General features: G+C 50.1%; 7 protein-coding genes across 7 annotated transcripts; 3 read left to right on the top strand and 4 right to left on the bottom strand.

The window, feature by feature from the left end:
- Positions 1-95: 95 nt before the first annotated feature.
- On the bottom strand, positions 96-1,019 carry BO79DRAFT_231476 (uncharacterized protein; the record flags this gene model as incomplete). Its single annotated transcript, XM_025684162.1, has 2 exons — positions 96-235; positions 290-1,019. 2 exons carry the CDS (start codon positions 1,017-1,019, stop codon positions 96-98), a joined length of 870 nt encoding a protein of 289 aa, XP_025536382.1.
- Positions 1,020-5,243: 4,224 nt separating this feature from the next.
- On the bottom strand, positions 5,244-6,281 carry BO79DRAFT_273301 (GPI anchored serine-threonine rich family protein; the record flags this gene model as incomplete). Its single annotated transcript, XM_025687496.1, has 3 exons — positions 5,244-5,621; positions 5,857-5,945; positions 6,022-6,281. 3 exons carry the CDS (start codon positions 6,279-6,281, stop codon positions 5,419-5,421), a joined length of 552 nt encoding a protein of 183 aa, XP_025536383.1. The 3' UTR covers positions 5,244-5,418.
- A 996-nt stretch (positions 6,282-7,277) lies between these two features.
- BO79DRAFT_273309 (alpha-amylase) lies at positions 7,278-9,954 on the bottom strand. The gene is made up of 10 exons (XM_025687497.1): positions 9,519-9,954; positions 9,396-9,450; positions 9,178-9,281; positions 8,967-9,122; positions 8,803-8,911; positions 8,583-8,745; positions 8,443-8,533; positions 8,319-8,393; positions 8,202-8,253; positions 7,278-8,133 (listed from the first exon to the last, which is right to left on the bottom strand). The coding sequence occupies exons 1-10, from the start codon at positions 9,774-9,776 to the stop codon at positions 7,475-7,477; spliced, it is 1,722 nt and encodes a 573-aa protein (XP_025536384.1). The 5' UTR covers positions 9,777-9,954; the 3' UTR covers positions 7,278-7,474.
- Positions 9,955-11,338: 1,384 nt separating this feature from the next.
- On the top strand, positions 11,339-19,339 carry BO79DRAFT_239861 (alpha-1,3-glucan synthase; the record flags this gene model as incomplete). The annotated part of the gene is made up of 15 exons (XM_025684962.1): positions 11,339-11,701; positions 11,764-11,939; positions 11,999-12,227; positions 12,280-12,761; positions 12,825-13,117; positions 13,166-13,697; positions 13,748-14,192; positions 14,253-16,468; positions 16,528-16,569; positions 16,629-17,784; positions 17,843-18,013; positions 18,074-18,224; positions 18,279-18,580; positions 18,647-19,007; positions 19,071-19,339. 15 exons carry the CDS (start codon positions 11,339-11,341, stop codon positions 19,337-19,339), a joined length of 7,188 nt encoding a protein of 2,395 aa, XP_025536385.1.
- Positions 19,340-19,793: 454 nt separating this feature from the next.
- BO79DRAFT_201005 (uncharacterized protein) lies at positions 19,794-20,921 on the top strand. Its single transcript, XM_025681532.1, has 4 exons — positions 19,794-20,146; positions 20,223-20,345; positions 20,406-20,531; positions 20,585-20,921. Exons 1-4 carry the CDS (start codon positions 19,970-19,972, stop codon positions 20,783-20,785), a joined length of 627 nt encoding a protein of 208 aa, XP_025536386.1. The 5' UTR covers positions 19,794-19,969; the 3' UTR covers positions 20,786-20,921.
- A 272-nt stretch (positions 20,922-21,193) lies between these two features.
- Positions 21,194-22,356, bottom strand: BO79DRAFT_247528 (isopropanol dehydrogenase; the record flags this gene model as incomplete). Its single annotated transcript, XM_025685651.1, has 1 exon — positions 21,194-22,356. Exon 1 carries the CDS (start codon positions 22,304-22,306, stop codon positions 21,194-21,196), a length of 1,113 nt encoding a protein of 370 aa, XP_025536387.1. The 5' UTR covers positions 22,307-22,356.
- A 1,172-nt stretch (positions 22,357-23,528) lies between these two features.
- On the top strand, positions 23,529-26,824 carry BO79DRAFT_289837 (uncharacterized protein; the record flags this gene model as incomplete). The annotated part of the gene is made up of 2 exons (XM_025688821.1): positions 23,529-24,246; positions 25,044-26,824. The coding sequence occupies 2 exons, from the start codon at positions 23,529-23,531 to the stop codon at positions 26,822-26,824; spliced, it is 2,499 nt and encodes an 832-aa protein (XP_025536388.1).
- Positions 26,825-27,886: the final 1,062 nt, after the last annotated feature.

Raw genomic sequence — 27,886 nt, forward strand, 5'->3', positions numbered from 1 at the left:
AGTCACTCGAAGCGCTTCCTTAGCTAGTGTGTACTATCGCCATACAGAAATAAACAGTGTATTACATTGGATCTTCTGTCGTGTAACTGATTGTACTAACCATCCATTCCCGAAGACGTAAGGGGCCAACTGTGCCAATAAATTGCCAAGCACTGATATCCTCTGTGGGCCAGAGGGACTGAAACACGGTTTGAACGTCTTTTTCCTCTTCCATGGCGAATACGCCACCCACTTCCTGTACAGGGATCAATGTGCTATCTTCTTCATCTGCTAGGTCGCTTTAAGTCACGCCTTGGCTTAATACACTTCTGGGCTCGTAGCCCTGTCAGAAGATCTGGCTCAACTACCCACGTCGGGGCCATTTGGTCTAGAAAGCCTTCCTCCTTAACCTTTTTACAGTCTTCATAATAGAAGTATCTGGAATACTCTCCCAACTGGCCATACAAAGGGTGGATCGTCAGACGTTGTAGGCAATTCCCGTTTCGACCTTTCCAGACATACGAGAAGATTGCCTTGGCCAACGCTTCATCGATGGCGCAATTGATCAACAAATCACGCATGTACCATCTGGGCCACCCGCCTAGCACGGAACTATGCCAGATTCGAGCCATTTCGAAATCTGTCAACTCACGCGGCGGGACCGGGTGGCTGAGACTGTTCATCTCCGGAAGGCAGTTGAGAACTAGTTCTAGCTCCTCTAGACATGTGAACTGCCCTAGGGCTGTGTACACGGCTCCCTCAAGGCCACGGCGGCGCTGAACACAGATTTGCAGCTTCTTGAGCAATGAAAGCTGGCGGCTGAGGTCCAAAATATCATTGACCGAGAAAACTGGACCAATTCCTTTGCCTAGGGCAAGCTCATACAGGTCTATCTCTTGCGTCGAAGGCGATGCCCGATGTAATTCCAATTCGAGGAGTGTCGGTCCATGCTTGCGAAGCACTTTACCACGGGTGAGTAATGCGGGCTTATATCCGCCTAGCAGGCAGAGAGATTTCAATGGGGGCAAGGATTCCAACATCGCCTCTGCACTGGACCAAAATGCGTACTCGTTCTCATACGAATCGATTAAGGCAAGGGTTAGGTGGGTAGGCTACTTGAAGGGTTGCATACTCGCCAGAGTCTGTAGCAGCATCGTATCCTTGATGCAGCCAGCTGTCCACGATCTCAGACATTCTAGATTTGTCAGTTCTTTCAAGCACTGGAAGCCCTCCACGGTCACCTCCCTATCTAGCGGCCAGCATAAGGATTCTATTTGGGCGACTACTTGAGGTACATCCTGACTTTCCTCCATAGGCAGGGGACCACAAGAACAGGACTGAACTGAGACCCTCCGTACATGTGGTGCTCGGTGCACAATGCTCTGCAGTAACCTATCCGTAGACTGTGTCTCACCGTTTTCAGTGTTCTCCAAGGGATAATGACACACGGCATGTAGTAACGGTGAGCCATCCCAAGCCTTGTTCGCTGAAAGTGATGAGATGAAGAGGGAGACTCGACAAGTTGGATGATGTCGTGAGATAGTCTCAGCCAGCTCAATCGTTCCACCCTCCTCATCAATAATATTGACCTCACTGAGATTAGGCAGCTGTGTAATTAGATTGAGAATCGGGGCCAGATCCTCTTCGTAGGAAGGACGTCGATCAATAAAGCCCTTCCCGACACCCCCTTGTTCCAGGGCATCACGAGTATCTAGGTAGTATTTAAGCGGGGGCTCTATGAATCCCCTAACTGTCATAAGACTTAGTCGCTTCACATATGCAAAGACTCTTTGGGTATGCGGCAGACGGAGCAAGTAAGAGCAGGATTCCTTGATATCTAAAGGTATCAAAAGGTGGCGATATAAGACTGATCCTGCGATGTTGTTCCATACCCTACCAACTTGAGACAATGCCATCAGGCTTCTTCGGGTTCTATCACACAACTGCGGGCTGCATCAGTGCCGTGTATCAAGAGTTTAGTTGAACGTACCTACCAAAGTTGCAATGACATGCTTGATCTCTTCTGGTAGCTTGTCCATGGTTTCTAAACACTTGAACAAGATGGCTTATAGATGTATGCTATTGATGTTACAGGACGGCAAGCTTGGGAGAGTTAACATCTGAAGGGATGCTGGGCTGCTGGAATCAGCGAGATCGTCACTATGCTCCCACCACTGCAAGGAATACTGTCCATTATATGTTCTAACTTCGAAAGGGGGGTTCTGCCCAATCTTTCACTAAAAATGGTAGCGACCTCCGCCAGGTTGGAGAAATGAACATTCCATTTTACACCGGATCTCAGACGCCATGTAAGTACTGATGGTGGATTATGCCAGAGAAGGCGAGAGAATTTATGGCCGGGTCCATGATAATGTAGCAATTTAAAAGAGAAGATCTTAGAAGCTTGTCCGCTGTTAGCTCGGATATTCCCGATGTCCGTCAATGGCCACAAGATAACAATCATTGTAGTTCCCCAAGTCTTGCTGGTGTTTCAACTGAACAAGGTCAAGAGAGCTAAAAAGGACAAAGTAGGGTTCAGACGGGAGAAGGCCTGGTTTATGGAATATGTCGAAAAGACGCGGCTCAGACGAATGCAAGAATGCAATCTGGATAAACCTAACCGGGGTACAACACGCCATGAGGACTGTCTGCATGCAATCCCGGCTAAACTCTGAGAGGAAAAAGGAAGATGCGGCCTATAAAGCCAATATGTGATAGCACAACGATAACCCACTCGAAGAGTTAGTTTCTTAGCGCGTCTAGTGTTGGCCACAATGGAGTGTTCTTCTATGACCTGCTGATTCTTTGCTGGCATTTTGCTCCAGCAAATCTCGTTCTTCTGCTGTTCCACCGCAAAAGGTTCAGCTGGAAGGCCATGTCAGATGGCGTTCTTCTTCCAATAATCGGGGAAAAGTGATGGTGCCACTGTGCGAGTGGACTGTCAATACTTCTATTCAGGTCAGCCCCTGCACTAACACTCATTCAGTGTCGAAACTGATGGTTGTGTCCAGTGGTATAGCATCATCCAGGTCGGCGATCCACCACAGAATATGTCCGTAGCCTATCTTACCTTTGGCGGGTTCTATGATGATGATTAATTTTCCGTATAGCACGCTGATGTACGACACAGAATCGACAGACCCAGTCCTAGCGGTGAGGAACCATGTGGACTGCGGTAGTCATATCCTCTCTCAAACCGCCAAATTTCGAACCTTCTTCCGATGTGAAACTCGTGGGAAATTACAGCACTGGTGTCACGGCGGTGTCCTTGCGCAAGTCAGAAGTTGTCAGTTGCACGGTAAACTGTGAGACCGCCCGTCTAGCAGAGCTCACCTCGTCGGAGCATTATATCATTTGCATTATCCACTTCCCAGAGGTGTTCCGAATTACACCCATGGACAACATAATGGGGATGAAAGTTGCGCCACGGTCTGCGGTTGACAGGGTTCCTACATTCTGGTCATAGTGTTATAGCGGACAGCTAGCCGAGATGGCTTCTGTTCTTCTACTTTATCCTAGGCTCAGAGTACCGGGCTGAGCTGACTTTGGGTGAAGCGGATGGGTTCAAGGTGGTCGGTGATATTAAGTGGACCGACCTCAATCGTAATGCGAGCATCCCCTCCCCAAATACGGGGTGGACTTCGTGAGTCTCGACATCAACAGGCGGCATGCCCTCGCGACTGGTAACTACAGCACTGGGATTGGGATGGCCTGCCCGCACCATTTGCTGCTGGTCTAATTGCCTCTAGTACAGGAACGGCCTTTCTTCAGACACCTGATGCACACTTCCGCGAGTGTTTTTCCATCTAGGCGAGTAACCGGGGCAGCCAGGAATCCGTCAAGCAAAACTTACGAGACCCACGGAGCCTCTTGAGAATCCAACGCGAGAAGGGCGTGGCGTGTGGCCGGTGGAATCTCCCTTACTGAAAGCATATTATATCATCTGGAATGGCCTGGATCTTCGGGTGGTATTTGCCACAGCGGCGGCACTTTTCATCTCTTAGATGACTCTTGGGATACGCTGGCCGTGCCGATTACACTACAATTATTGAGATGACCATATCGACGATACAATATGTACGACCTTGCGGGTACACATATGTAATCAGTAATCCACTGGGTGCTGCGTGTTGGCATATCCTGGACGGGAAAGAGTCTGCACTAACGAGCTGCTATTAGGACGGATGACTATAAATAGGTGTCGGTCGTCGAAAGCTGCATCACTTTCCGAGGTTCAAAAACTGGTTACACAGCAGGTAAACAAGAAACCAACTGCTGCGGATGCTGGAACGCAAGGGGAGACACAGCCTTATCTCGTGCAGCCCGAGATGCATACGCGACTTCCGGCGGTGTGAAGATTGCCATGTTATTGGGGATGAGATGTCACATTCCGCCATCGCAAAATTTTCTTCCTGTTGGGTAGTAGCTTACCTAAGTTAACATACTGTGAACTGTTCTCGTAGTGATTGGATGGACCCATAGAGCATGAGGTGAAAGATAAGAAGCAAAGAAGTAAGACGGAACCGTAAGGAGTGTCATTCCACGGTATTGGATATGCTCTTGAATGTTTCTAGGCTCGGCTGCTTGAAGTAGAGCACAAATACTAGTCATTATCAGTGTGAAAGAATACGAAGAGTCTCAATACAATCATTCTCTGATTAGCTTTATATGCCTTTGATGCCTCATGAAAGTTGAAGGTTTTTCCCAAGTAATATATACGGTAAGGTACCGTCTCGTAATCACTCACCGGTAGTCGCAACTGATGGCCGCGGTGGTGGAAGCGTGGCCAGGCCCTAAGATCCGACTGGACAAAGATCTCCCGTCAGCATCCCTGCATCTCCTGCTGCTTAGTGCGCTGATCTATCTGTGACGTGTCCAGCAAAAGGGTTGTTAGTACGTCACAAAGAACAAGTACCCGAAAGTAAGATTGCGTTTGGAATCGGTCATACTTCGATTAACCGGAAAATTCAACCACAAGTCCCAAGCATATATCTCCGGGCAAGATAAAACCAAGGAGGGCACAAATAACGGTTTTTTAATGAAACCTTTAACAACCACGATATTGACATCTGGGTATGTGCTACAGAGGCCTAACATCGACAGTACACGGATACCAGCGAAAGAAAAGGGAAAAAAAGTTCGATCGGCAAGGAAGTGTGGAGATGATCTGTCGTTGTCAATTCGCGCCCCGCTGGATCGACATACGCTTGCGGCTCATGGGTTCGATGGGGGTTTGATCTCTCATTTTCTAGTGCGCCCTTAAACCAAAGCAATCGCAGAGAGATCTAGTTCCGATACTAGTGACTATGTCTTGAGACTACAAAGAACAAGTACAAAGAACGAAGAAAACCTCCACGAACCAAGCAAGTTCTATTTTCAATTCTCATGAGTCATAGACTAAAAACAAGCGTGTGCGTGATCCCGAAATGAATTTGATGATCAGACGTAGAGAAGCGCCAAAGCAGCACCAATCAGAGCCACAAGCCCTTGAGGAGCGTTGAATGTAGTTGAAGCCGCGCCCGTGGATAGCTGAGCGGTAGTCGTGGCGGCAGTGCTGTTCGACCTCGAGGTAGAAGACGCGGACGTGGCGAGCGTAGTACCCGTAGAAGAGGATGAAGACGTGGAGGTAGACGTAGTCGATCCTGTAGAGAAATCACACTTCGGTCAGTGAGGTCGCCGTGCCACAATAACGAAAAGACATCTTGCCTGAAGATGAAGATAGAGGACTGCTCGACGAGGTAGTTGTCGAAGACACCGCAGTCGTAGGGGTGACTGTGGTGGATTCGGTCTCACTGGATGTCGAAGAGGAGGAGGTAGAAGAAGAGGAAGAGGAAGAAGATGTAGTGGAAGTGGAAGAAGATGACGAGGAAGTAGTACCATCGCTTGAAGCACCCTTTTCGACAGTAAAAGTCGGGCTCACAGCGAGCTCGCCCGACGAGTCGATGATCTCGATTTCATAGTCAGACCTAGGATGGAAAATAGGAAGTTAGTAGTGTTCCCACTTCCAACTGTCGGTGAGTTCACACGGTCTAGAGTACGCACCCGTTAGAAATGCTAGGGTTGGGCTGGGTAGTGTATTCCCCAGTGGAAGTCTTTACGTTGTCCGCCAGCTTAGTTTGGAAGGATCCGTCCTGGGTGCGCAAGATGATGCTGATCACTGACGGATCGTTGGCATCGCTGGTGAATTTGATGGTTTTGGGAGTGGAAAAATCCCATTCAGTGCCTGAGGTGGGCTCGGTGATGGTGATGGCCAAAGCCGAAGAGATGAGGCCCAGCGAGGCGGCGGTGATTGCGAAGCGCATGTTGATACGATCTGAATTACTACTGCAGAGAATACTAGTAGCTAGGAAGTAGTAGTGTCAAGTTTCCTACCGGGACGTTTGCCTGCTATATATGTATATACAAAACTCTTTGAGAAGGATTCCCTTTGACGGGATCCTATAGCGACACACGGTATACTCTTCTGTACTGAATCACTCAGCAGCCTTTAGCTGGGGCCCAACAGACCGGGACCAGGCTGATTGTCTAGACCGCGCACTGAAGCAGCAATACGAGGTGATCATCAGTATGGGCTGAGCCTCTCGCGGGAAGGGCAAAAAAACGGACCTCAAAGTGTAATCCGAGACATTTCCTACGTTGAGTGACAGCAATCGGGCATGACCGGGATGTATGTCTCTGAAGCAGTGATCTGTCACGGTGTGCTGGATATACCACAATATCAGACCAATGAGATGCTCCGATACGACTGGCTGTGGGTGTTCTATCCCCGACAGATAAAGACGCGAGCTGTGAAAGCAAGTTGAAGCCATCTCGTGTCAGCGCAAGGTTGGCACTAGGAGGGATTGGCTGCAAGACGGAAGAGCCGATAAGGGCTCTGGGAAATCGAGGCTGTCAAAGATCCGTACTTCTATTTTTGTGGGCAGTATCTGGCTGTTATTCCATACCCGTTCAATACGGTAAGATGTCCCGATCAGGTCAGATTGGCTGGCAGAGTGTATCTATCTGGGACCTGCGGTCATCCTGCAAGCTGGCAGGCTGCTTGTTGTCGTTTGTGGTTGTGGTTGTTCTTCCAAGGGTAACCGAAGCCGAGCCGGTTCCTGTGCGCCCGACCGTCAGGGCAACCCATCAAAGAACGAGAAAGCCCGCAACAGTCGGGAATTCCGAAAGTAATCACCCTCCATTACTACCACCTCGTCTACGCGAAGAGACACTGACAATCTGGTCGCTGTGCTAAAAGGCGTTTAATAAAATTTCATTTAGATCTAGAAGGAACAACACATGTATATTACCGCGATGTCAGGTTGACTAGTTAAGAGACAAGACGCCACAATCTATACTTAGTACTCTATTGGTGCATCCAGAGGCATGGTATAGGGTTTCATGTAAAGCCACAGTTTCAAGACAGATGAAAGAGCGTAAGAGGGAACAATGGCCATGGGGGTAATGCGAAACAGGGAAAGACAGGCGATAAACATCAGGAGAGAGGCTCAAGGGACTAGATGAACGCGTAGGACGTGGCCATCGCAACGGTGACCACCAATGTGCTTATCCCCAGCGGCACCCCAAACAAATAAGTCTCAGACCCCTTGGACTGGATTGGGCTGACGGATGAGGCTGCGGAACTACTCGGGGTCGCCGATTTAGTCTGATCACCACAGATATCGGTGCTGTCCTTCAGGCTGTCTGTGGGATAGTACACGCGCGGACCCCCGTCCGAGCTCAGATCCACTGCCAGATTCCCGCTGGAATCCGTGACATACGTCTTGCAAGATAAGATCTCGGTCACATTCTGTTTGGATTGGAATCCGGTCTCGTCTGAGCCCAATGTGATTTTCGTGGTGGCTTTGCTGGCTGGCTTGGCTCCCAAATTGGATACGACGCTCACGACCTGATTGCCTGCAAACCCCTTGCGCGTAGCCAGAATGTGGGTAGAATTGTAAATGGGAGCTGACAGGTACGAGAGGTAATCGCTTCCAGATTGCGACTTTTGCGTGTACTGCTCACCATCTCCGCTAGCATATGATCGAAGGCGATTCAGTGATTGGACGAGGGTGGGGAGGGAAGTCGAGTGCATCGAGTAGTTGGTCAGCCAGAGAGCCTCGCGGTTGACCGGATTGTAGGACCCAGTCAGATGTTGTTCCTCGCCGTAATAGACTGTATTTTGATCATCAGCGGTGTCTGAGAAATCCTGCCTCCTATAAGGAGTGGCGATGGGAACATACGGATGGGGATGCCGTCCGCCAGCATACTGCTGGTCAGAATATTGCGCGCCAGCTGCTCATGAGCAGTAAAAGTCAATCATTGTTCAGTATTGAGATAGGAATAGCGGCTAGACTTACCGATATATCCGACGTGTATGAACCGAAGCGCGGAACATCCTGGTTAGCAGTAAACGTCCCCAGAGCCAGGACATCCTGTATATGGTCAGTTTGGAGGTATATTCCGCTTTGGAGCATGTACTACCTCGCACTGTCCCTTGGTATAGCTGATAGACTCGGTAATTGTGCTCAGGTTCCCATTGGTTGTGTTGAATGCGTCGGTGAGAATGTAGTACCTGAGAAGGTCAACACGACTCAATCTACTCATCCCGATGCGGTACTCACAATGGATAATTCAATAGCCCATTCAAGCTTGGCTGTAGAGGGCAAACATCAGCCGCATCGGCCGTAGCACCTTCACCGACAGTGAAAACCCCCGATGACTTGGTGAAGTTGGAGAAGAAGTCGGGGGCGATGTTAAGGACGCTGTCGATGCGCAGTCCGTCAACTAGAAACAAGAGACATGTTAATCAATATCCCAGAACAGATCGAAAATAAGACTTACTCGAGTAGTTCGAGACCAAGTCCGATATCCAGGAACCCAGAATATTCTGAACCTGCTCGTCCTCATTTCGCAGATCGGGAAGCGATACGACGGTGTCTCCCATCCAGCACTTAGAATGGCATTAGCAAGACTTCCAGGGGTAATATATCACGATGCACACTTACTTCCAGGACACATGTTTCATTTGTGGGATCACTGGAGAGGAGTCTGAAGTCATGGAAATACTTTTGATCATCGAAAGGATTAAAAGTGCTGTAATCGACAGTGCTAGAGTTTCCGGCCCAGGCCATATCACCAACCACGATGTCGAGCATCAAGTACTGAGTTTCGCATGGTCAACGTCGTTCTCAAGGAAAACTTGGCAGATTGACTTACCATCCCACGATCGTGCAAGGCAGAGGACAAGGCTTGAAGCTCCTTGGGAGTGCCGAAGTGGGAGTTGATGGAATACAGGTCATTGGGCCAATAGCCATGGTATGCTATGAACTGTTAACATATTGAATTATCTACCTACCAACCTACATAAATGTATCATGTATATAAGAATGTAAAAAGAATTGAAGATGGTTTATGAAGGTTTTGAAGTGCCATACCTGAGAGATCTGCTGTTCGGGCGGAAATCTGGGTTTGCGCCGGAGAGATCCATATCTGGAGACTCGGATATCAGAAGAGTGGCAGAAAGTATGAGGAACACTACTCTGTAGTGCTAAACCTACCGCATCGAAGCCGAGATTCTGGATGTAGTCCAGCTTGTTGATGATGCCCTGAAAAGAACCTCCGCAGTAGTTCCCCTGTGCTGCATCACAAGCAGCGGTGGTTGAGTTATCTGATCGAGCAAAGCGATCGGTCACGATTTGATAGATAGAGCGACCGATCCATTGGTCTCTGGAAGCCGCATTAACCGTGGAGATTCCCAGATGTATCACCAGCAACGAGATGATCCACCACCCGTCCATGGTTTGTGGCGTTTGCATGAGCAGATGAAAGAAGGCAAGGAGAGTAGTTTCAGTGGTGGAATAATTAGCTAGAAAGAGGTGAGAGAAATGCCTTGATGGTTATGACCTGCGTAACCTTCTGTTGAGCATGTTCATATACGATGCGGACACATACATTCTTTGTGTCTGTTCAGGGCACAAAAAGATGATTACCGACCAGTGAACAAGTCAACAGTGACAATACCAATGTTTCCTGACTGTACGAAAACTTACGTGACAACGTAATGGGTAAATATGTATTGGGTATTGGGTATTGGTACTTTTCGGACCCTGACAGATAGACATCTTAACTTCCATTTACTGACCAGCAAATCTGACATCTAACTCACGGCCCGTTCGCCAGGTGGTTGGTTCCTACTAGTTCCTGTCACTTTCACCCGATCGGCAGGCTTTGGTGGCCCGGGAAAGAGAGAGTGTGTGTGAACAGACTCTCAGAAAAAGCGCGAGCCAAACCTTAAAACTTCCCGTTATTTTTCTTTTATTTTTTTCTCCTTAATTCCCGTCGGAACCTTTGCTCTGCTCCACTTCTCTCCCCTTATCGGCCTTCGTATCCCGAAAAGATAGTCTATCCCACTCACTTTTCCCTCCTTGGCTCGCTTCCACAATCTCGGATAGGTCATCCTCTCGCGATGACGTGTCTCTGCTGGTTTCGCCCTTCTGGGTTCACGGAATCTGCAAGTTCTGCTCGCCCCATCGGGCATATGTCACTGTCGGGTTGATGGGGTTCGTCTATCTCCGATCCCCGTGGCCCGGGATATATCACTGGCTCTTCAAACTTCGTCCTTGCAGGAGGTTCCCGAGCTGATGAGAAACATCATGACACTGCATATGCCAGGTCGAAGGCTGCTACTATCCATAGTAAACCATAGCTTTCCTCCACTCTTGTCCTTCCCAACACCACGACGGATCCTTCCACCCCCATGGGTTCTTGATTCTGTGTGAGCTGTCGGGTGGATTTACCCCCACCACCGTTGAGAAGGCATCATCATGACCCACTTTGGCTGCTCGCTCAGCCTCTCGACCGCTTCGGAAAACCCATATCAATGCATGTCAGACTGGTGCCGGATGAGACATGAGCCTGCCAGTGTTGGGCCTGGAACCTCGTCTTGGGGCCCGAGCAAGGTGGCGTGGCGTGTTACAAGCTGAATTGGCTTTCAAACGACTCAAATAGACTCGCTGGTCGGGATACCTACACCGTCCATGTCCACCAAATGTGGCGTGTATGTCAGCCCCAAGAAGTATCGGCCAAATTTAGGCCTGTTCGAGCGCCTCACCCAAGTGTCAGTGCACAGAGGAGGCTGTACGGGACATTGCGTTATCGCGCCGGGGTAATGCACTAATCTATGACATGCTTTCCCTGCCCATCAGTGATACCCTATGAATCTCTGCAGTCTCTGGGTTCATGGGATATCCTTTCTTTCTGGGCATGCACTGTCCTGTTGTTGTTACTGCTTGTTTGACTTCCTCTTTTTTCTTTCTGCAGTTGAGGCACCCCCAGCGCGCTTGGTGGATGTCACTATAGTGGCATTCACTTGTGCAGAATGAAGCTGTTCCTTGTTATCTATCGTTATCTCTTCACTATCGCATTATTGAGCCGCATTGCACAATCTCTGCCACATCTTCCTGAGGAGGTAGATTGGAATCTGAACCAAAATGAAACCGCTACGAACCCTCTCGACTACTCGGGTCAATGGGATAGTCACTCATACACTCCTTCTCCGGATAACTGGCGTTTCCCATTCTACACGATATTCCTCGATAGATTTGTCAACGGCGATCCCAGCAACGATGATGCGAATGGTACACAGTGGGAACACATACTGACTTCCAATCAATTCCGTCATGGCGGAGATGTTCTTGGCTTGGTCGATACGTTCGATTACCTTCAGGGCATGGGAATTAAGGTGAGTTTGCTGCCTCGCATAGGTGACAGAACTTCAGAGACTGACCTGATTGCCTTTGCTAGGGTGTTTATCTCGCCGGAACGCCGTACATTAACTTTCCCTGGGGTGCCGACGGATATTCCCCGCTGGACCTAACACTGATGGACCATCACTATGGTACGATCGACGACTGGCGCACAATGATATCCGAGGCCCATCAGAGGGGGATATATGTTCTCTTCGATAACACCTTTGGGACGTATGTGTGATTACCTGTGCCCCATATCGGAGCGTACAATGCTGACCGCGGGGAAACAGAATGGGCGATCTTATTGGTTTCCAGGGCTACTTGAACAGGTCCGCGCCGATCAATCCCAGCGAATACGACTACGTATGGAAATACGATCGTCAATATTGGGATTTCAAACCCGGGAATGAAATCGAATCACAGTGTCCCTGGGAGTATCCAAGATTCTGGGACGATGACGGGACTGGCTTGACCACAACCACACTTGGCGCTTCATGCCGTGACAGTGAATTCGACCAAGTAGACCTCTCCCCAATTCATTGCATTGGCTATCACTGACTATATACTGCAGTATGGAGAAGTAGCTGCTTTTGGAAACTACACCGAATGGGAAGGGCAGATTGCCAAATTTGCCTTTGTGCAAGATCGTCTGCGCTCATGGCGGCCTGACGTCTTGGCGAAGATCAAACACTTCTCCTGTCTGACCATCACCATGCTTGACATCGATGGGTTCCGCGTCGATAAGGCTCTTCAGGTGACCCTGGATCAACTGGGCGAGTGGTCCGAGTCAGTGCGTGATTGCGCCCAGCAAGTGGGTAAAGACAACTTCTACATCCCTGGGGAGATTGTCTCAGGGAATGCCTTTGGATCGTTGTATATTGGTCGCGGCCGCCAGACGAATCAGACCGTCTCCAATATCACCGAGGCCTTTATGATGACGAACAAGACGGACAAGGCCACCGAGGATCTCTTTCTCAGACCTACATCGCAATCCGCCTTAGACGGGGCTGCGTTTCACTACACGCTATACCGAGGATTGAGTCGGTTTTTAGGGTCAGTTGTCCCGCTCATCCCCTGAAAAGCTCCTTTCATCCATACTAATGTGCTCATATTTAGCCTGGATGGTATCTACGCTGCCGAAGGTGATCCGCCAGTAAATTTCATCGAGACTTGGAATGGCCTCGTGGAGACTAACGACATGATCAACATCAATACTGGAAAGTTCGACCCGCGCCACCTGTTTGGTGTCACGAATCAGGACGTTTTTCGGTGGCCAGCCATTGCCAACGGTACCCATAAGCAGAATTTGGGGCTGTACATCGCATCGTTGCTCATGCCAGGAATCCCCATTCTCTCCTGGGGCGAGGAACAGGATTTCTACATTCTGGACAACCAGGCTGACAATTATAGTATGTAATTCGCGTCCTCAACCCCTTTTCTTTACTAACACTTTATAGTCTTCGGTCGCGGCCCCATGTCATCTGCTCAAGCATGGCAGCTTCACGGATGCTACAAGCTCGGGGCATCCAAATATGTCAACTTCCCGCTCGACCGCGCCCTGACTGGATGCGGTGATGATTCCGTTAGCCTTGACCATCGGGATCCTTCCCATCCTGTTCGTGGTCTTATCAAAATGATGTTTGAGATGCGACAGAACTACCCTGTTCTGAACGATGGCTGGTACCTTCAACAATTGTCTAACCATACCTTCGATATCTACCTTCCCGGCAGTAATGGAACTCCAACTGAGACGGGAATGTGGAGTGTGATGAGGTCCCGCTTTACAGACCTACAAAACTTCGATGGTCAGGGTCAGGGTAACCAGAGTGTTTGGCTAGTGTATTCGAACGACAACAAGACGGTTGATCACCAGTTCAACTGCAGTAGCAAGGATGCCCTGATCTCGCCATTTCCTGCAGGAACCACGGTGAAGAACCTGTTCTATCCGTTTGACGAATATACTCTCATTAACAGCTCGGTGACGCTTGGGTAAAATTTTACCACCAAAGAGTTAAATTGACTTCGCTAACCATCAGTAGATTCGAAGGATCAGAACTCCCCAATGGATGTTATCCTCAACTGACGATGCCGGCCTGGGGTTTTAAAGCCTTTGTCCCCAAGGCTAAATTTGTGAAGCCTTCGCCATACATAACACGCTTCAGCCCGGGGCACGATGCGCGGTTTATCTCCCAGGGGAACGATGGGGAGACCATACAAATTGGCTTCGAGTTCTCCCAGGAGATGAATTGCAGCCAAATCACCGACTCGCTGACGGTGACGTCTAAAGCACTCAATGATGAGAGTGCTCTGATCGACACAAATTCAGTCTCATGCAGTTCATTTGCTGAGACACAAGTGGCGACATTTCCTGGTGCCCTCACTAGCGTCTTCGGCTACCAGGTCAATTTGACCAACGTTTATCCTGGAGTCCACAGGATCACTGTTAGCAACGTGACTACTACAGAGGGAAACCAATCAACCAACGTAAGTATACACTTCCTCTATGCCGCTGCATAAAGCTACAATGCTAAGTAATTCGGGCAGTCCGTGGATCACTTCATGTTTCGCATCGGAGAGACGAACAATCCCATGGTGTGGCCGCAACTGGCCAACTACAGCCGGACTCTGCTATTTGACACTCCATCCCCTGCAACGGAGCCCTTGTCTGTAAGGCCACAGGCCCCAGGTGCAGATATGTGGCGCTACTCGCTCGACTTCGGGGCTAATTTCAGTCCCTGGATGACATATACCGGGTTCAATACGTCCATCCCGGGTAAGAACTGGACCGGGACTGCGAAGCAAGCGTGGGATGGAGAGCACATCATCGCCCAGTATTGGAGCAAGCTCACTGGGAGTAGCGACCACTGGCAGCATGGAGACTCCCAATGGCAATACAAACCACCTCGTCGCTTTCCCAACCTCTTTATTGAGGGTGAATTTAATCAGTTCGGATACGACGCTGGCTACTCCAACACGATGAGCCTCAGCAACGTCACTGGCGATTGGGAGATCCACTTCATGGGCGAATGGCCCGTACAGGTCGCATTCAATGCCTGGGGAATCAATGAAGATGGCCTGCCCGATCAGACACAAGTCTACGGGGATATCGACGGCGACAACGTCCTGGATCAAGTTCCCCCCGTCACGCTTCTGAGCAATGTGTTCAATGTCACCATCCCACCCCCCTCGCCTTATCTAGCTTTTAAGCTTTCGGTGAATGACGGCGATCTGAGGGTCTACGCCACACCCACCGGATCGAGATGGGTCCAGCTAGCTCTCTTCATCTTGCTAGCTGTCATACCTGTCGCCACAGCTGTCGGGGCAGTGTTCATTTACCTCAAGGCTTTTTACCAGGTCAAGTTCAATCAAGTCGGCGTCACGGAGAAGACTTCGACGTTTGCACCGATTCTGGGAGCCCTTATGAAGATAACCCGGTCTTCTAACGAAAAGGAAGCCAGCCCGGAAGAGACTCAGCGTTCCGTGAGCCCGTCAGTCCTTCCCACTGGAAGCGCCATTGGAGCCATTGTTAACACCCCACGACGCACTGTCCTTATTGCCACCATGGAATACGATATTGAAGATTGGGCCATCAAGATCAAAATCGGTGGACTAGGTGTGATGGCTCAATTAATGGGCAAGAACCTTACCCATCAGGACCTCATATGGGTGGTTCCCTGTGTTGGAGGCGTGGACTACCCTAGGGATGACCCGCGTGAACCCATGGTGGTGACGGTCCTTGGGACAACATACCATGTTGATGTTCAGTACCATCGGCTGCATAATATAACATACGTCCTGCTGGATGCGCCTGTGTTTCGAGCGCAATCGAAGTCGGACCCATATCCTGCCCGGATGGACGACCTCAATTCCGCCATTTTCTACTCGGCCTGGAACCAATGTATTGCTGAAGCCATCAAGCGGTTCCCGCAGATTGACCTCTACCATATCAACGATTACCATGGTGCAGCAGCTCCACTCTATCTCCTACCTCGAACAATTCCATGCTGCCTGTCTCTGCATAACGCGGAATTTCAAGGCTTGTGGCCAATGCGAAACCCCCAGCAAATACACGAGGTCTGCCGAGTGTTCAATCTGGATCAGGCAGTAGTCAAGAAATACGTCCAGTTCGGCGACGTGTTCAATCTCCTTCACTGCGCCGCGAACTACCTGAAAATACACCAGAACGGATTCGGGGCAGTGGGTGTCTCGAAGAAATACGGCAAGCGATCGTACGCCAGGTATCCCATTTTCTGGGGTCTCAAGAGCGTTGGAGCCTTGCCTAATCCTGACCCGTCCGACTTGGCAGACTGGGACAGCAATGCGAGCAAACAGCCCGAGGAGGTCACCATCGATTTGGAGTTTGAGGCCAGCCGTGGCGCACTGAAAAAGCAAGCACAGGAGTGGGCAGGGCTGAAGGTTGACCCCGACGCTCAGTTATTTGTCTTTGTCGGGCGCTGGTCCATGCAAAAGGGCGTTGACCTTATCGCGGACATCTTCCCCTCTGTTTTGGATGCTCACCCGAAGGTACAGTTGATGTGCATTGGGCCAGTCATCGATCTCTATGGGAGGTTTGCGGCTTTGAAGTTGAACCGGCTGATGGAACTCTATCCGGGACGTGTCTATTCCAAGCCAGAATTTACTGCACTACCTCCCTTCATCTTCAGTGGCGCTGAATTTGCATTGATTCCATCGCGGGATGAACCGTTTGGTCTTGTGGCTGTCGAGTTTGGCCGCAAAGGAGCTTTAGGCGTGGGATCACGGTATGACTCTATACAAACGTTGCTACGAGTATCAATGCTGACGTATGTACATCATGTAGGGTCGGTGGCCTTGGACAGATGCCAGGATGGTGGTACACAATGTGAGCTTCTTCATCCTACCAATGACGCCATGTAGAGGCGGAGTGCTAATGTATTCTAGTGAGTCGATGACAACAAAACATCTCATTCACCAGTTCAAGTTGGCAATCAACGATGCTCTGAGATCATCTCAAGAAACACGCGCTATGATGCGTGCACGGTCAGGCAAGCAGCGGTTCCCCGTGGCGCAGTGGGTTGAGGATTTGGGTATCCTACAAACTACATCCATCGTAAAGCACGCAAAACACTCGAAAAGCCAGGACCGCAATACTTGGAGGATATCTGGTGTCAGTACAATGGTCCCCGATAGACCTCGCAACTTTCGGTTTTCATCGAGCTCGAATACCAGTCGCGAACAGAGCCGTTCTCGCAGCTCAGACAACTCGGGTCCGCCCAGCAGGCCCATTACTGCGGACGCAAAACAAGCCGTTTCCAGGCCAGGCCACAGCCATGTTGCCTCGTTGCCAGCAAATTTGCCTTCGAATCTGAACATGTTCAATGATTCTGACACTGACAACGAGCCAAGACGCAGACCAGTATCCTCCACCCCCCGGGGAGGCCCTCGCATTGTTTATACCCTCGGCAACGACGACCAAGATCTCGAGAATATGACAGGGGTCACCCAAGATGACTTCGGCCCTCATCTTGCCTCGTATCTGTCGCCATCTGGGGCACCAAATACTCCCCCAACATTTGCTAACTCTGGGGCCAGTACCCCCACCCTCGGCGCCGGACCGGACGATGGTCTGCTAGGACGAAGGAACCTAAGCCCGTCGATGATGAGTCTCGTTAGCATCCATGACATCGTCAAGGAGAAACAAGACTACAACCTCCAGAAAGTCAATCCCTTTTTCACAGATGCCAATCACGAGTACGCAGCCAAGTTTGAACGGAAACTTGCCGGTCTAAACGGCAAAAACTCAGAGGACCAGTTGTGCATCGAGGAATTCATCGAGAAAAGCGAAAAAGACTGGTTCAACCGTTACCGAGATGTCAAACTGGGCAAATCACCTCTCCCGTCTCCGTCTCCGTCTATCTTCCGCTTTAAAGTTCAGGACGCGAGTCGACCACCTACCCCTGCAGTCAATGGCCCTGCTGAGGATCCAAACGGTGGGCAATTTCTTCTCCCAAAGGATTATGTTCCTCCCACCGGTTTGAAGCGCTTCATGCTCATCAAGCTGGGCGACTGGCCCTTGTATTCAATTGTGCTTGCTATCGTGAGTTTGAACCTTCCCCAGACGCCACCCAAATCAACCACTAACAGAACAATACCAGGGCCAAATCCTTGCCTTGAACTCCTATCAGATTACTCTGTTGAACGGCGAGATCGGAGAAACGGCAGAAAAGCTGTACATCCTGGCTTCGATTTATCTCGCGTCCTCAATCGTCTGGTGGATGGTTTTCCGGCTCGTTCCATCGGTTTATGTGCTAACTATTCCGTACCTGGTATGTGAACTTGTTCCCATATTTTTCATTGCCTAGGCCTTCATTCTAACTGTGTCAAAGTTGTACGGCTTAGCCTTCCTGTTCGTCGGAATCGCGGGCCCCATTGGCAACGGCACCAGCCAGACGTGGCTACAGAACGTGGGCACCGGGCTATATTCATTTGCATCTTCCAGTGGATCCATCTTCTTCGCCCTGAACTTTGGAGATGAAGGTATGTATATGGACAGCATCTGCCGGCCACATTATCTAACCATTGTGTGTTTAGGCGGGGCGCCTCTCAGCTCCTGGATTTACCGAGCAACGGTGATTCAGGGTAGCCAGCAGCTATGCATCAGTTTCCTGTGGTACTGGGGTAGCTGGATGGCAAGCCTCAACCAAGAGGGCAGTACGCGATTCAGTCTTAGCATAACTGACCCAAACGTGTTGCTCGGGGTCGGCATCGGCCTGGCTTGTGTGCTGTGGCTGTTGGGGGCCTTGGTATTCTTCGGACTCCCTGCATACTATCGGCAAACACCTGGTCGGGTCCCAACCTTCTACCTCTCGCTCTTCCGGCGTCGGGTCATCCTGGTATGTTTCTGTCGGTCTTAATAATACTCGGCCTTTGATATCGGGAGCTAACCGACTTTCTTCTAGTGGTTCTTCTACATGGTGTTCATCTCCAACTACTGGCTATCAGCACCGTATGGGCGAAACTGGCTGTACCTCTGGTCAAGCAAGCACGCCAAGGTGTGGCAGATCATTCTCCTAGTCCTTCTCTTCTTCGTCGTGGTGTGGGCAGCTGCGCTCTGGGTATTTCACGTGCTTTCCAAGCGACATGCCTGGTTCATCCCGATCTTTGCCATTGGGCTGGGAGCCCCTCGATGGGCACAGATTCTATGGGCCACTTCCAACATTGGCACCTATATTCCTTGGGCGGGTGGACCAGTTGCTGGAGCCATTCTCGGACGGGCGCTCTGGTTGTGGCTTGGGGTTCTGGATAGTCTTCAGGGTATTGGTGAGTCTTTTTCCTGATCATCCGTCGGGGCTTTTCTCAACTAACATTAAACCATTCACCTAGGGTTTGGAATGATTCTTCTAAACACCATGACTCGTTTCCATGTCACCTTTACCCTCCTGGCAGCGCAGGTGGTTGGTTCGGTAGCCACCATTCTGGCTCGAGCTACAGCTCCCGATAAGTTGGGGCCAGGCAATGTTTTCCCTGACTTCTCGGCAGGGGTGACCGCCGGGTTGAGCAAAGCGGACTTTTGGGTGTGTCTGCTGTTGATGCTCTCCATCAACGTCATCTGCATCTTTTTCTACCGCAAAGAGCAGCTTTCAAAACCATAGTTATTGCAATTACTGTAGTCTAACTCTTTTGGACCAGTCTCTTGGTTGAAGAGATCTGGTGAGCATTATTTGGAGTAATTGGGGGACTTTTGTCTAGTGTTCATGTTTGGTTCAATTACCGCGGAGATATATAAATTGTACATCTTTTTCTCCGAACGATGTACATGGGAGACTGGGTTTTGGGTATATATTTGAGTAATGTTGGTAGCATACACCCGAATAATAGGATATATATCATATAGAAAGACAGCCATATCCCATCAAATGTTTGTGTCAAGCATCGTATCCAAGTCAAACAATCTTCTTTAGATCAGGTGATGGCGCAGCGCGGGACAAGTTCGGTCCGAGCCATCCCGGCTATTCCTGTTCAGGCCTGATCCCTCAGGCCGCCTGCATGACTTTTAATTAAATACGAGATGATTGCCCCCTCTTCCTAACTCGTGTCAAAAAATATCCCATTCCTTGTCAGTCCTTTCTGCAATACGCGTCTTGTCTTTTGTTTTCATTGAGAGCCGTTGTTCTGCCACTCTCTTCAGAGCAACGCGATTCTCGTTCACTCGCTTAACTTATTCACCCGTCGCCCTATCAACAACTTAGGCATTTTACTCCAGTCACTCAATACTGTCTACCATGTATCGCTCACTTTTCTCTATTCTTATTGCTCTCTGCTTCTATGCCCATTGCGCCTTTGCCTCCTTAACTTCAAGTGAGATCGCCAACTCTTTGAATGAATTGGCGCAACAAGGTTTCGCTGCCAAGGATCTCGTATTGGAGATTAACTCCACCGCCGATGCCGGTCCAATGCGTGTATGTTTGCCCTAGGTATCCTGAGATACGGTCATGATCCACAGCTTCAAGTATGCGTTTTTCTGATGAGGTGTAGGATGTCTATACCGAAATGGACACGATGGTGACCGTGGTTCTCACGGACATCGAGTTCATGACCAATACCCCTATCATCACTGATCAATCCGAGGAGCAGACAGTATATGAAGGGTACTCAAATGTGAGGTCATCAGCCTAACCCATAGCAACTAAATATATAACTTATCCCTTTGGCCGCTAGTTCGTACAATCGCTCCTTGAGCTCATGGACGCCTTCTCCGACAGTGCAACTGAGTTGAAGTCGATTGACTCAACCACTAAAGAGAAAGTGCCCTCGGAAGTTCGCATCCTGGAAAGTGCCGTGGACGTGAGATTGCCTCCATTTTTGAGCCGTTGAGGTCCACACTAATATGTCATCAGGCCTACTTCTATAATATTATCGGCCTCTTCCCGGCTAACAGCTCGTACAATGCCCAAGCCAGCAACCAGAAAGCCCAGGTCGACACCCATTGCTTCCAGGCTATCTGGGCGTTTGATGTCAGCGATGGCAGTCAGTCTAGCTCACAATCGCGCAGGAATACCTCTCTTCATGCTCGAAGAATGATGCGAAATTCCGCGTAAATTGGACCATGTACTTCCTGTAAGGATTGCGCAGAGCTGGATCGTCACCTTGATGGTCACCAGCGGAACCCGCTGCTGTATATTTCTAATTATTTATCACCTTGTACCATAATGATAATTTCACTGCACTTCCAGGCACCAAGTTTATGAGTGGACATTCATTTGCTGACTACATAATTGGAAGTAGACAAAATCTAGCGATACTACCCCCGGGGCAGCAGAGCCGTCATGAGATATACAACACGTAAGGATATGCGTACACCCTAGATGAATGATTCAATAGACAGACTAAGGCACAACAAAATACCGGGATGCCATATAGACCGAAGAGGAAAATTAGAAGAACAATAAAACAAGAGATATTAGGTTAACCCCAGAACATAAAGATCACGAGCACAGGATGAAAGTCTACGGCTTCAACACAACCTGACCCCCCCAGCCGCTCAATTTTCCTGCCGCATCTAATGCGCCTTCAATTTCATCCAGCCCAAATTCCTCGATGTAAGTGACCCCGCCCTTCCCACCCAGTGGAAGCAACCCAGACCGCACCATTTGAATCAGCCGGAACACATGCGGACGATCATACATAAACCGTCCCTGAATGCGAATGCCCTTGAACATGATCTCGCCGTAAGGAACCTGAACACTTCCCAAGTGACCGCCCATCAGGACACATCGACCGAAAGATCCCAGCGCACGAATACCGGCAACTAACAGGGATGAGTCCTGAACGGTTGGGGGCGACAGGTCCAGGTATACATGGGCCCCCTCCGGTTGGCCGACCGCTGTTTTGAAGGACTGGGTATCAGTGGCCTCGTCCCCAGTGATTTGGACTGTGATTAGTCGTTGTGTACCATGAATGCGTTCGAGCTTGTCCAGAGCTGCCCTGTTGCGACCGGCTGCGATGACGGTGGCCCCCATGGCCAGGGCTGCGCCTACCGCACCGCCACCAAAACGCCCTGTAGCTGGGGCCACAATCACCACCTCGCCCGGTTTCACGTCCACCTCGGCCAGCCCGCCAAAGGGGACCAGGTATACGGTCAAAAGACAGAGGTCACTGATACTGTATCCCAGCCGCCCCAGGAGAACTTTCTCGTCCAGTGGATACAGGTTCTCCAGAGGGAACCGCGCGTATTCAGCATATGTTCCGTTGCGCCAAACTCCATCCATGAGTTTCTGCGCCGCAGGATGAATTGCTCCATGAACTCCGTACAGCATGGTAACAGTGGGATTATCGCGCGCGCGGATGGTTATGTCACAGAAGACAAGTTGACCCGGCCTGAGGGTGACACAGTCGGGTCCAACTTCATGGATACGCGCGATGGCCGTGTTTCCCGGAGTCATGGGGATGGAAAGTGGGTATGGGCGCTGGTTCGTGATTACCTCCCTCATATAAGGGACAATATCAGCAGCCAGGATGCGGACGATGGCATCGCCAGTCGATGCCACAGGGCGAGGGACATTTTCCACGACCAGGGGCTTGTCCCGGGCATGAATCACCGCCGCTTTGTGGGTTGACATATTTTTTTTTTGTTGGTCTGAGGGGCAGTTGCAAGGTAGTAGAAGATGAGCCGTTCCCTTCTCTGCTGCCTTAACTGATATGTAGAGCCATTTAATTTCGTGCTTTGTCCATCAATTTAAGGAAGACAGATCCATGGTAGGCGAGAATGGTATATCCGCAAACTCCGGTCACCCCGACCAACAAAAGTCTGGTAACGAAGAAGCAAGATACTACGGAATACCCACTTAAGCGATCCCATCTGTCATAGTAAATTCTGGTAAAGGGTCAATGACACCAGATATAGCCCTGGACGGTGGGTCCCAATCAATTCTGCCGATTTCAACACTTCTGCAATTGCTTGCGCGGCAATGGATTCACGGCGACGGCGATAACCTCTCACTGCTCCCCGTATCTCCGAATCCCTCCACCAACGCGCTTTGTATGTCATGGATCCGTGGTCAATGTATGACCTGCCACCGCACCCGTATTGGCAAGGTCGTCAAACGTTGACTGCTGATCTCATGACAGATACTAAAGCCGTATGTGGTGGAAGTTTTGCCTCCCATGTACATAGACAAAGTAGAGTGGGTCCGACTCTACTTTGTCTATGTAACTTTAGAGAAAAGCATATTCATGAAGTGAACACCAAAGTGGCAGGGTGAATGTGCGAGCCCCACTGGGTTATGAACATGGTGACTGGGCAGCTAAACCTACTAATGCTATCGCATTTAGCGTTCGTACCTACTGTCCTGATACTACTCGTAGCCTGGCCCTGTGTCTATACTAGCTAGCTGTTGTTATGGGCGCACTTCGGGGCCCTTGAGGGCAAGGCACCCGCGAGATGGGCGCTAGGGTCCAACCGGAGGGCTGCGGCAGTTGCTCCGCACGGTGAGATTCTGCAGCAAGCCTTTTGAATGCCGTTATTCCCCTTGCTTTTATACCGGTGGATCCATGGCAATAGGTAGCCCGCAGATCGTCGACTGGCTACTGATGCTGAATGGTCGATCCTGGATTACCGCTGTGCTATGCTGAAGTGTCAGGCGTCCATTCCGCTCATGTGGGCCTACCTTCAGACCTCAATAATTCTTAAGGTAGGGGCATTGTGGAGGGTCAAGGGCATATGCTGAAGAGAGGCAACTGCCATACAACGCAGGACTCGATGCTGTCAGATATGAATCACATTTGGTTCATGAAGGTTATCACACCCAAGGTGCAGGGGACCATCAACGTCGTCTCTGCCCTATGCCCCACCAGGTCTTATCTGGATTTCTTCATCATGTGCTCCTCGTCAGCGGGAGTTATTGCCAACCGCGGCCAGGCCAACTATGCTGCCACACCAACACCTTTCTGGGTGTTTTTGCGTGTCAACTGATGACAGGAGGCTACCCGGCCACCTCGATCAGTCTGGGAAGCGTGTTCAGTGTGGGTTGGATCGTGGAGAACCATTTTAGACTCTCCATCGCGCTCGCCTACAGGGCCCTCTGGAAAGATCTCACATTCTCTATCCTGGAATATCGTATAAACCCTGCCTGGGGGGTGGCGCAGAGTACCCAGACCTGCCACACGGTGGTCGGAATACGATCCGCGCGGGACTTTCAACGCCAGTCCATCCCTCTGCCCAGGTTCATGACCCATTCGTTATTCTCTCCGCGTCGGGCCATTGCAGGCAGGTCCCAAATGGCCGAACAAGAGGTCGAGGCGGCGGTGGACGTCGTAACGCGGACGATCGTCGATAAACTGGCGCGTATTATGGCACTTTCCGTTCAGGAGATTGATCCGCAGCGGTCGCTGGGCTCGTACGAGGTGGATTCCCTGGTAACAGTGGACTTGAGGACTTGGTTCGGACGGGAAGTGGGGGTTTCCATGGGATCGGGAGAGCCGTTGGCGGAGCTGGCCATGACCCAGTTGGCCCGACAGGCTGCGGACGGATCACAGTTCTTGCCGGCGGAGCTCGGGAGAAGTTAGTAGGAGAAGGGCCTGTATCTGATTAAGAAAGAAGATTTAATAGGGTGCAATTGCATGATGGAGGCCCAAAAAGACAAGCCAGGAAGAATGAAGCTTTCGACCATGAGGAACGACGGTTGAGGCGCCATATTCAGGCATTCAGGCATGAATATTAGTAATCAGAGATGTAACAGGTGACTTTTACCGAGGCAAGGAAGTGGCACTAGCCCCAAATAGGTAACACAACAACCAGCTGCTGTTTTGAGACAAAAAAGGAATCCAGTAATCAGGCAGAATCGACTAGTTACATACAAGCAATGTCTCCAAAACGGAGCCCAGAGCTCAGACCTTGAGATATTGTCACTCCTGCTCGCATGGTGGTGTGCTTCGTTTTGGCTGTTCTACGTTCAGTGTCGAGTGATCAAAGCATATTTGACCGGGTGAGGAGCAAAGAAATATGCCCCAAAGCCAATATTTCTGGAACTTGAAGTCATTGGCTAACATGGGGCTGCAGAAATATTAAGATTAATATCAAGACTGGGACTACGCCCGCCACTGGCCCTGCAATACAATCGTGGATCTTGAGCCAGCTGTGGCACATGCTGGCTACACGAGTAACTGCTCGGTTCGCTTCGCAACATCTGAGGCCTATGTTTAGCCACTAGTAGTTCAGATCTTCCCTGTTTCTATAAGAAATCCATCTTCCTGTGCACTAAGGCGTGCCAAACCTTTAGCTCTCTAGTCTTGTGACCAAGCTTTTAGTTTATGCTTCAGTTTTCTTGCCTGGGAGAACATGCCTGGTACAGAGATCAGTCAGTGGTGCAAACCCGTCCATACGGTGCCCCTTCGAGGAATATGAACGGATCCTTGAGAAGAATCCTATTTTGGCTGTCACTGGCTGTACGGAAAAATTCTGCCAAGCTGGACGTCTCATTCACAGCGCTGAGTCAAAGGTCGGGGAGAATCGTCCCGTCGAAGTGGTGCAAAATGAAGCGGTGGCTTTTCTCTGGCAGTTGTGGCAGGAAGGCATCTACACCGAAGACCGTTACCTAGAAAGGCGCGCACAAGTACTGGAGGAGATAGCTCAATCAACTAAAACCGCAATTGTGTGGGATCAGGAATACAAGCGAGTGGGCAAGACTTGTATCTGGACACAAAGCGCCGAAGAACTTCGCTATGGGCTGCGTCTGGTTGCCTCGACCACCGGCAGTGGTGCCTTTCCTGCCAATGGAGCTGATTTTGCAAATGCCTTAGGGCATTTCCGCCACACGCTCAAGGTTGACTTTTCCCGTGTCCGACTGTCCGTCTTTGGGGTTGGGGATAGTGCCTGTCCCAATTCCAATGCCGCAACAATCACCGGCTACGACTATTTCCACCACCTCAATATCTTGCCCATAGCTGGTGGATTAATAAAGGCCGATGTGGCATCCGAAGCATTGCCGTTGCGCATGTTCAATCGCTGGTCGGACGCGGTCGAGTCTGCGTTAATGGGAGGGAAAGGCGAATTGACGAGTGATCCGGAAGAAGCGTTCGTAACGCACGCTGGGGTGCTCCGCAACTTTAGGGAAGTGGTTACCTCTAAGGCATCCAGTCGGACGCACGATGGACTGATCCTTTTGACTCTTGACGGCATCGAATGTGCCGAGATGACTCACCTACGGATTCTTCCCACGAATTCCTCATCTCATGTCTCCCGAGCCATCATAGCCCTGGGAATCACAGATCCTCAGCAGCTTATACCGTTCTCTGGCGAAGGGCTCCAGTCGTGCAGCTACAAGGCCTTCTTCACCAACTTCGTTGACCGGGAGGAAAGAAATAAAGTTCCAAGCTGGGCAGCCGAGGTTGACAAGAACGGCGAGCGCGAGAACGAAAGTATCCTTGTAAGACTGGAGAAATTATCGGACATTATAGAGCCGTCGCAGTTGACTCAAGGCTTCCGTCATAAAATCTGTCTTGCTTGCCCACTTATCAAGCCCCGAGCCTATTCCGTGGCATCATCCTCGCGGTACATCGGCGAGAAGAAGGTAGAGCTCTTGATTCAGCCACAACAGCAAGGCCGATTCAGCGACATCTCCCTCTCCTCCCTTCAGCCAGGCGGATCAGTGGTATATGCCGTCGTCCCTGCCTCCCCTGCATCTTTTCTTCTCGCTGTTCAAAAGCCGCTTGTTATCATCACCACTGGCTCTGGATTTGCACCAGTCCGCAGTCTACTTCAGCAGCGGATTCAGACTGCACAAGAATGGGGAGGACATAGCAGCACGACACACCCATTTCATACCGCTCCCATCAGTCTATTCGCGGGGTTTCGGCCTGTGGGTGAGAACCTCTTTCACGCGGTAGTCCACCTGGCGCAGAGGCATCGTGTGTTAGATTTGGCCTGTCTTGTTCCTCGTAACCGCGAAAAGAAGCGTATCCAAGGTTTTCTACTGGACAAACGTAACGAAATTCGGACGAAATTAGTGGAACAGGACGGATATGTCTATGCCTGTGGGAGCGCCGCTATGGCTGAAGGGGTGCAAGCTAACCTCAGCAAGGTTTTGGTAAGAAATGTGAAGCAGATAATGGGCGATATATATGTAGAGGAAGTTTTCTGAGGGGTTCTACCAAAAAGCATGTGTTATAACATTGTACTACTAATGTGGTTCTAGACATGCTTAGAGCATCATACTCGGATGACGGTGGTGATGGTGATGATAACAATAAGCAATACCTACTACTCCTGTACCACAGACAACTGTATTACAGACAACCAAACCAACAAAAGACAGTCATCATGCGTCTTTCATTCGGCCAGGTCACATCACTGCGTGAAAAAAGAAAGGTAGTCCTGCCACATAAAGCACAAATTGAGATGTCCACCGAAATCACCACAGCCACCACCCTCTTCTGTGTAGTATGAGTAGTATGTGATCATTGTGGTCTTTCCACTAGCAGCAAGCGCTTGTATACTAGTAGGATTGTCATGGTCTCCGGCAGTTAGTACTTGATAATTGGTCTACTTACCATCACCTGAATTGTAGCATGTTTACCAGGTGTGAAGAAATATATACTAGGCCCATCCCACTGCTCAACGAGGTGACAGCGTGCTAGGAACTTAAATTATTAGTAGTACTGGTGTGAGAGTCAATGATGAACTAGCGAACTGTGTGCCACCAATTTTAGTAACCTCCCTAAGCCACAAACTGAAATTATATGCTGTTCCCCCCATCCAATGATAAACCTGAGAAATTTCACCACATTACTAGTTATACTTATGGCGGTGCTTACATAACGTCATTACCCGGCTCTCTATCACGTGATACTCTAAGGCTGCCAAGGCAGCAATCTCACGTCAGCCCCCTCAATTAGCCCCAACGAATCAACGAGTTAACCACCTCCTCATCTTTCAATCAATCGCATCAAGAGAGACATTCGTCTTTTAATCTAGTATCCTCGCGTAGTACCCCAACCGCAATCCTTTTACACCCACATATATATACATATATATATACTCATGTAATCGAGACATCTCTCTAGCAGTCAACGGACCCTTTCCCGTTCCGACGGGAAGAATCCGAGCACTGGAGCCCCTGAAGGATCGTCGGGTGTTAGTCTGCATCTAGTGGCTCGGCTTCATCTTACCTCTTTGCACGGCCCCCCTCAAACCCACTGTCCCC

This window comes from Aspergillus costaricaensis (genome assembly GCF_003184835.1).
Source record: "Aspergillus costaricaensis CBS 115574 unplaced genomic scaffold BO79scaffold_31, whole genome shotgun sequence".
In the NCBI taxonomy this organism is placed as follows: domain Eukaryota; kingdom Fungi; phylum Ascomycota; class Eurotiomycetes; order Eurotiales; family Aspergillaceae; genus Aspergillus; species Aspergillus costaricensis.